The 8,763-nt window shown below is 58.2% G+C and overlaps 1 protein-coding gene across 13 annotated transcripts in view; it reads right to left on the minus strand.

Annotated features, from left to right (window-relative positions):
- PAX2 (paired box 2) overlaps positions 1–8,763 on the minus strand; it is a 90,119-nt gene that overhangs the window by 80,237 nt on the left and 1,119 nt on the right. For 11 of the 13 annotated variants that reach the window (XM_014532715.1, XM_005885347.1, XM_005885339.1 and 8 more), the window contains exons 1-2: positions 8,676–8,757; positions 3,662–3,736 (exon numbers count right to left, since the gene is read on the minus strand). The exons of 1 other annotated variant lie outside the window; for it this stretch is intronic. In XM_014532715.1, the coding sequence (XP_014388201.1) occupies positions 3,662–3,736; positions 8,676–8,700 (100 nt within the window). In that variant the 5' untranslated portion in view covers positions 8,701–8,757. Of the gene's footprint in view, positions 1–3,661; positions 3,737–8,675; positions 8,758–8,763 lie in introns of those variants that run through there. One more of the 13 variants, XM_005885345.1, reaches the window with a different exon arrangement.

Here is an 8,763-nt window from a genome sequence, read left to right on the forward strand (position 1 = left end):
TCCCTCGCTCGCTCGGGTCCGCTCGCTTGCACGCACCAGGCAGGAGAAGCCCTTTGTCTCCTAACTGGTTAAGTACAGAATATCCAGGAGATCTTTATGAAATATTTTCCCTCGTCTCATAAATCATCTTGGCACTTCAGCTGATGTTTTAACTCTCTCTCCCTCCTTCACTCCCTCCCCCCGCTTCCCTGGGTCTGTGAAAGGGCGGCTCGGGGAAGCCCGCGCTGCGCTCCAGCCTCCCGGACTCGGGGCTCCTCTGGCCCCTGCCTGCAGAACCGGCTGTCCCGCTGGCAGGCGGAGCCCAGGCGGCCGCTAACGTAGGGGCTACACTCACCCGTCTCCGCCAGGAGGAAACGCCTACTGGGCCTCTTGCACCCAGGTTTTGGGGGGGGGGCGCCCTTAATCCTCTCACGGGGCTAGGGCCAGGCGCAGCCTGACATGTTTCTGAGCCTCCACTCATTAGGGGACCGGGTCTGCTGGGATCCTAGCATTTACCCTACTTCCTAGATCCTCCTGAGCCCGATCCCCTAAATCCACCTGCTAAGTAACTTCTGAGAGGAAAAACACCTCTTCACCTGCCTCCTCCCTCGCAGCCCCCAACCCCACTTCCCTCGGGTGGCCAAGCAGATTACCTAGGGCGGGAGGTTGAAGACGCAGGGTCCAGCCCTGAAGGTCAGTCTCTTCCTCTGGAGACCTGCAGATGGCGCTCTCGGGTTTGCTTTGGCCTCAAAACCCCACGAACACGCACTAACTTCGTGTGGGTAGTGAAGAAGGAAAACCAGAGTTCTTTCAGTCTAAAGGGAAAGGCCTGGGAGTCCAGGCTCTTAGGTGGTGTTAGTTGGTACAGGCGTGGGCTTTCTCGGGGAGGTAATTAACCCAGAATTGGGGTTTGGGGGCATCGAGGAAAGGTCCTTATTGATAGGAGCTCAGAACTCAGAACTCAGGGAGCCCTTCTCTCCCATCTCCCTGTGTTGGTCCAGGAAGTTGTCTTTGAGAAGCTGAACTACTGGAGGAACAAGACTGTGGGCAGAACCACACATAGATTCAGGTTTTTCTAGAACCAGCCGGACACATCCCTACGTTACACGTATGTTGACGTGTGGGTGCAGACAACAGGCATTTGCAAGAGGCGCTTTCACCTTTTGTAAAGAAGGGGACTTAATGCACAAAGTATGCTAGACGTAGTTCTCTCACACGTACCCCCTAAGAAGTGAAGACCTTTCCATGACAGCCCAATTCCCAGGTAGCCCCTGAGATTCCAGAGTTCCACCCACCTCACCTCAGCCCCTTCTGGGACCACTTCTCCATCCAGCACTACACGAGTTGGTCAGCCTCCCCCAGGCCAGGCCCTGGCAGCTTCCTCCTTAGCTCCAGCCCTTCCAGGGTCTAGAAAGTCAAAGAGCCCTGCTCCCTAGTGATTTTAGCTAAGGCTCTGCCTTCTCCTGGGGCTCCAGGCTGAAGGGCTGGCCTCTCCCGCTGATGCTCCCTTTCCTGTCCTTCCCTTTCTTCTATAGAGCCTAGTAGAGAAAAAGAAGAAAAAAAAAAAAAGAAAGGGAAGAAGAAAGAAGAGGAAAGAGAAAAGGAAAGGGAAAGAAAGAAAACAACCCAACCCCAAACACAACCGGGGCTCCGACCTGTCAGGGTTGGTTGCTTTTCCGTCCGCCTCTAAATGAACCTTTTCTCTCTGGTGTTTTCAAAGCGGCCCATCCACCCCCCAACCCAGGGGCATTTACACTTCAAACAAGGCGCCCGCCTCCCTGCGGAAATTTAAAGGCAAATAAACTTTTGGGGAGTTGCTCTGATACCCATCTCGGGATTTGCTTCATTAGCCGCCTCTGTGCATCTGATCTGCCCAATAAATCTTCCTTGTGGATCTCCATTCCTCTGCCTTCTCCACTCCCTTCCCTGCCAGGCTTGCCTGGCGCCCAGAGCCCCCACCCTTGCTGCCTTCCTCCAGCAAAGCTGCCTGAGTCTCCGGTTGCCTGGTGCCTGCTCTGCTAGGGTGGTGTAGGAGTCAGGAGACAGTAGTCCCCCTTGAGCTCCTTTCTCCGCCCTACTATGTGCAAACGCACAGACCCCCCCGCCAAGCCAAACCAACCGCCCAACTAGCACCCCAACTCCCAAATTGGTTTCTGGGCAGACTGTGCATGAAGGGATGGGTTTATGGAAACCCTGTCTGTTGCCCCCAATTGCACCGATTCTTTGGCGATCCTTCTGCTCATTTTCCAGTTTCCCAGTCCCTGACCCAGGGCTTTCCACCGGGCGAGAAAAAGTAGAGGTGTGGCTGCCTCCCCTCCGCAGGATGGGCCCTGAACGGTGTGGCCCAGGCACCCCACCTCTAGAAGTTTGGGAAGGCGGCTTGGTCTGGGGGGTCTGGGGGAGTGTGAGCCCCCCAGCTGTGCCCCAGCCTGCTGGCCGGGCCTGCCTTCCTCCTTCCACTCCTGAGGCCTCCTGGGGAGTAGCGAGGGGAGCCAGGGCCCCGGCCTCTCAGGGAGGGGATTAGAAATTCCGAAATTAAATGTATCTCCCTAGGAAATGCTTCCCACAGCGAGGACCAAATTAAATGCATTAAAGTTCAGGGGGGAAAGAAGCTGTTTAGAACCGATGGGGGGAAAACTAGTCCGAAGGGAAGAGAGGCAGAGAGGAGGAGGGAAGATAAAAGGGTGGTGCAGAGCAGCAGCTCCGCAGCTGAGCTCCTTTTCTGAATTATTCCCAGTTTTGGAAGTCATCACCTTCACAAAAAAAGAAAAAAGAAAAGAAAAAAGTTCGTCTAACAACCCAAGTCCCGGGCGGCCCGAGGCCCACTCGCCCCAAGGTTCCCGGCGCACCCTGGGGCGCACACTGGGAGATCAGATTCCAGGCAGTGGGCGCTCGCATCCGACCCCCTCTCCTGCTCGGCCTGACCAGCTCCTGCCCGGCCCTTCCCCCTCCTCCTCCCCGTTCTCTCCCCACCCCTCCCCCTTCCTAGCCCTCTGGTCACGTTGGAGGATGGTTGTTGTTTTTTTTTTTTTTTTTTGAAGAGCTTCTGGTACAATATGGAGCACCATGGGCTGCAATTTCACACTCCACGGCACATTCCCCCTAAAGCTACTTTTTTTTTCATCTAAGACCCCCTAATTTCTGCTTCCTCGCTCCCTCCCTTGCTCCCTCCCTCCCTCCTGCTCTCACTTTTCTTTTCCTGCTTTTGTTCCCGATATTTGGGCTCCCTGCGTGAAGCCCGGGGGGCCAGAGTACAGGCCGCCCCGCCCTCTCGGTCTGTTGGTCCTGTGGCGGCTGGCGCACGTGCTGCGCCTTTATCCTCCCCGGACCCTCCCCCTTCAACCGGCTGCTTCTTTCTAGAGGTCCTAGCGACCTGCCCGGCCCTTCTCAGCCCCTTTGAAGGGAAACGACAATGCAAGCCACTTGGCCACCAAAGCCGCCTCTTAGTGGCACGGGCCTGCCAGGTGGCTGCCGCTGGTGGGCCACCGGACTGGGGAGCAGAAAAAATAGTCGAGACAGGTCTAAACTAGGAGTGGAGGGTTCTGCCCAACAGAGAACAAGTTGGGGGATGGGGGTGGGGGTGCAGTGAGGCCCTGGTCAAACCTGGACACAGTCTAGTCCCTTCACACACACCCACACCCAGACACCCATGGACCTCTGAACGGCTAAAGGGACCACTCACCCCAGAGCCCACGGGAAGGAGCAGCGGCCGCCGCCTGCACAGTCCTTTGGCCTCTTTGAGCCTCAGTCTTTTTGCCTGTGAAATAGGGATAATGACACCTGTCTTGCCTACTCTATGGAGCTAGCCAATAGGAAAGCACTTACAAACCAAACATTTCCATAGTAGAAGAAGGAATAAGTGCCTGGCTCTCTGAACCCTTAATCTTGCACGAAGAGGGAAGGGGGGGGGGCTGGGCACTTAGGCAAGGCAGGGGGTGGTATTTTCCAGACAACTTCTATCCTATAAAGGTAACTAGAAGATCCCTCACTGTCTCCCTTCCAGGGTTCTTCCCTTTCAGGATTTTTTCCTTTCCCATAACCACACCACACCCCGTACATGTTTCCCACCCTGCTCTCTCTCTTTCCTGCCATTCCTCCATTACCACTTCTTCCTGCACGCCTGCCCCACTACACTAGCGCAGCTGCTTGAGGATCAGTTAAACTCCCCACCCCCACCCCCACCCTCACCCGAACAGCCGGGTTAATTGTGGCCTCTGGCGCGGTCCCCTTTGGGCCAATCTGCCAAAACCGTCGGGAGGAGCTGGCCCGTTGGCGGAAATTTGGGGAAGGAAATCCCGTCCAGTCCGGTTCCAAACAAAGCAAGTTGGTCCTCCCAGGACCTGCAGTCAACCTGCCAACGCCAGAGCGGAGATGAGATGGTGCGGGGAGGCCTGGCCGAGGGGAGGCGTGGAAGGCGGAGAGGGGCGGGGAAGAAAAGGGCGTGAAAGGGGTGCGGAGGGCATGGAGAAGGCACCTGTCTCTGGAAGGCCTGCGGAAGCTAATTTGGGAAAAGTCGAGGTTCCCGCCTGGCCAAGTACCCCTTCCCAGGTTCCTCCCCAAGCCGGGGTGAGAGAGTCCCAGTGAGGCTGAGTGTGGTGCCCAAGTAATGATTAACCCTCTTCTCAGTCAGGCCTTGAGCCCTCAGCCTAACCTGGCTGTGGTGTAGGGAGACGGTGCCGGCGGGCCCTGGACGTCCCAGGCGTTACCCGGCAAGTCCACCCGACGAGGGGGGTTGCGAAGTAAGGGGGCGAGCGGTAGACGGGGCAGCCACGGGGCAGCCGAAGGGGAACTCAGTGCTGAGCAGGGGGAGCGCAACTCCAGAGGCCGAGCTGATCAGAGGAAGCGGAATAGCCACAGCCAGAGTCCGAGGAAAGCAAGGGGCCACAGGCGGGCGAGGGCGCGGGGCTCTGCAGCGCCAAGGAACAGTGGGAGAGGCGGGAGAAGCCCGAGGGCCGAGTTGTCCCGGAGTTGAGAGCAAGCACCAAATCTACTCTCGGATCCCTCCGCGGCGCCCGCCCTCCCCGTCTCCTCTGCCAGCAGCTGTGCGGGTGTGAGGAGCGGGCGGAGAACGCGCCAGAGCCGGGAGCGGTAAGGAAGGGGAGACCCGCCTACGGCCCTGGGAAGCCAAGGGCAGGGCCGCCCAGGCGGGGACGGGCTGCTTGGCGTTGCGAAGTGGCTGCAGACAAAGGACCGGAGCGGAGGGGAAGAGGGAGAAACGGGGGAGAGAGGGGCTGGTGAGACAGGGAGAGAACCAAGAAGAAGAGGGCTCTCGGGGGACCGGCCGAGGTCAGTCCACTCTGCAGCCTCCGCCCACTCTAGCCTGGAGCCCAGGTCCCGGGCTCACTCCTGCTGGGGTTCCTGCCGGTGGGTCTGTGGCCTGGGGTCGGGGCAGGAAGTGTTGCTGTGGGGTGTGTGTGTGTGTGTGTGTGAGAGAGAGAGAGAGAGAGAGAGAGAGAGAGAGAGAGAGAGAGAGGAGAGAGAACGCAAAAGCGGGCGCCGAGTTAGGCAGGCGGGGGAGGCGGGGAAAGTCCTTCGCTTGGGCTCAGACCCCTGCCCCGGCGGCTGCAAGCCTCCACCCTCCGCCCTTTGGGGTCCAGAGCCGTCCCCCCCACCCTTCCCAACTTGAAACAAAAGGGCTGAACCGAATCTCTCAGGAGTCAGGGCACTGGCTCTTTCTGGGGAAAGTGCTTTGGTTTGAGACTGTAAGGGTTATCCGCATCCAGGGATATGTAACTTTTCGGTCAGTGTTCCTGGGGGGAAAAAAGATGCAAAGTAAATCTCAGACGGAATAATGCCCGGGTCCTAGCAGTTCAATCCGCCACGTCTGGCCGGGCGAGGAGGTCTAGACCCGGGGCTAACGAATGTATCGGAGAATCTGACTAACGTAGGGAGGAAGCCTCTTTCCATTTCTAAATCACTTAAGGAGACTTTCTTGTGTCTCCTTGGCGAGGGGGTCGTGAGAGTGTGTGTGTGAGTGTTGTAAGGGTGTGTGAAAAGTGTGTGTGTCAGGGGGTGGAGAAGGGTGTCCAGGCAAACAGCTGTGTCCCAGGCGGGGCTGCGTTAGGAGCTCAAGACCCATAGCCAGCACCTCCCCCTCCTCCCTCTGCCCTGGGCTGCGTGGCTGCTCTGAGGCCAAGGCCTCGCAGCCTCATCCAGAGGGGCCGCCAATCAATCCTGCAGGTCAACACAGCAATTAATAACGGGGTGAGGAGGCCTGGCGAAAGAGAGCGGGGAGGCGTCGGGCTGTGTCTCCCCCGGGCGCTGAGAGCCCAGCGGCGGGACCAGGGAGTGGGAGGGGTCTCGGAGGGCAGGAAGAACCCTGGGAACTCACTGTGGGCCGGGAAGTGGGCGCAGGCTCCAGGAGAGAGAGGCCGGGGGCAGTGACAGGGAGCCTGAGAGCCAGCTGGGACAGGCCACAAGAGTAAAATAAGGACCTTAAGTAAAGGTCTTGTTTTTATGGTTCTGGGGCTTTGGGTGGTCTGACCGTAGCTGACCTAGATGCTGATTCTCTCCCCCACTCCTTGTCCTCCCCCTTTTTCTGATGGTTTTCGCTGCTCTGGAACAGGCTCAGCGCCACTGAATAAAACCCGCATCCTTCGCAAACCCGGCTGCGGCGGTTGCGCCAGGGCGTCTTTGGCAGTAGCGCTCGCACGCGCGTGTCATTGTCATTTTGAACTAGCTGGATGGAGCCGAAAGGGACGCGGGGGCCGTCAGGGCGACGCGAGGCCCCGGGCAGCTGTGCCGCAGCCAGGCTTGTGTCTGAAAGAGGTGAGGGCAGAGGAGCGGGAGGGGGCAGTGAACAGAGAAAGCGAGAAGGCGGCTCCGGGGGTGGAGGACTCCAGAGCTCGGCGGGGCCTCCTGAATGGGAACAGCGACTTCCTTCTGGAGAAACAGCTCTTCTCAGGCCCGGCTCCACAGCTCCTCCCCACCGTCCTCAAACCGCGACTGGCGGGAATGCGATCCTCCCACCGATAAAAGCGGGGAAAAGAGCGAAGGGGAAGGGAATGCAATGCGCAGCTAGTCTTCCTGGCCGCTCTGTCCCGCCAGCCGGGAGAGCCGCTACCGGGTAAGCGCCCTGGTCCCCTCTGGAGTGTCCCGAGCGCCAGGAAACTTGAGATGAGGGCCCTGACCGGCGGTCAAGGATGCCCCCCCCTCCCACCGCTCTGTCTTCTCCTTGAGGCGCTGGAGAGAAGCTCCGTCTTCTGGGAGTGGGAAGCAGGTCCAGGCACCCCAGGCCTGTAAGGCAGGGAGAGCTGCCTTCCAAAGGGGAACATGGAAAAGTGGGAGTGTCAGGAGACTGAGCAGACAGGACAGAGCAAGAAGGAGGAATAGGGGCAGGGGACAAAATAGATCCAGACAGAGTGAGGGCGAGAGAAGCCGGGTGCAGGAGAGGAGGAGAGGGGGAGAGAGGTTCCCAGAAAGGCCCAGCCATTAGATCTGTCCTTGGGCTGCATATTTATACGGTCGAGGGGGTGCACAGATGGGCTCTCAATTGAATTCCATCTTCAACACCATCAGAGATTGATTTTGTACTCGCTTTTAATTTTGCCATAATTAATTAGATCATTACAACTGTTTGCTATTGATCTCCCTACTTAAACCTCTGGTGCAGAGGGGTGGCCCAGAGCCCTAAAAGCCCAGGAGGCCACAGTTGACACTCCTGGGGGGCCCAGGTGCCATTCCCAAGGGGGAATGGAGACAACCCAGGGACTGGGCCAAGAACCTAGAGGAAGGGGGATGCTGAGGGTGGAAACTGCATTATCAGCTGAAAGAACAGAACCTGAGTTGGGGGGGGGGGGGGGGGAAGAAGAAGATTTGAGGAAAGGGAGGAGTGAGGCTAGAGTTAGCCTTTGACCTCTGTGGAATTATGGAACATTCTTGGAAACCTGATCCAATCTTCTCCCCTGCCCCCCTCCAATCTAAAACTAAACTTGGGTCCCTAGCTTCCCACCCTGAACTACCCCCAGTGCACCTCGTGGGCAGACAGAGCTGAGTTGGCAGGAGAGGGAGAGGAGGGGGGAAAGAGAGAGAGAGAAGCCCTCCACAACCTTCACTTTTTGGGTAAGCAGCTTCACATTCTCCCCACCTGGGTCCCCTGGGGCCTGCCACCTTTCCCCTGGTCCCAGGCCTCCCTGGAATTTTTTATTTGAGGGGAGGGCAGAGCCTTCTCTCCACACGTGTTAGGCACACACACTAGTGCTTACACTTTGGCTCCTATTCAAATACACAAAACCTACCCACACGTGCACACTGACATGCACACAGCAAGTCCCCGTCCACTAGCACACACGCACGCATACCCACAAGCAGTTCCCACTAGAAACTAAGGCCTTCCCAGTGCTCCCAACTCGGAGAAAGTTGTGCAAAATATTTCCACCGAGGGCAAGTGGAAAGATAAAGTCCTAAATGCGCAACGGAAAGGAAATGCCAGGTTCTGTAAAGAGGCCAAGAGAAGTTGTAACTCACTTTTTCTGGACGGAAAGTTTTAAGTCGATTTAGAGGACGGTGGGCAGGAAAGCCCAGGAGGCCCCCGTGGTGGGAAGACGCCACAGAGCCCAGTCCCCAGCCACTACAGAGGCGCCACCAGTCAAGCACAGAGAGAAGGGGAAGTGGAGTCCGCCCCTGGCGCGGCTGCCCCCATCCCTCTCAGCCAACCCCCTGGCCGACGGCGCGGACGGGTCTCTCCAGGCTCTCACCTGCCCGGCCAGAGCGCTGTTCCATGCTCTGCTCCCGCCGCTGCTGTCCCGGCCTGGGTCTCGCTTCTCCGAACCGCCTCGCCCCGAC

The sequence above is a fragment of the Myotis brandtii genome, unplaced genomic scaffold (assembly GCF_000412655.1).
Source record: "Myotis brandtii unplaced genomic scaffold, ASM41265v1 scaffold902, whole genome shotgun sequence".
Taxonomy (NCBI): domain Eukaryota; kingdom Metazoa; phylum Chordata; class Mammalia; order Chiroptera; family Vespertilionidae; genus Myotis; species Myotis brandtii.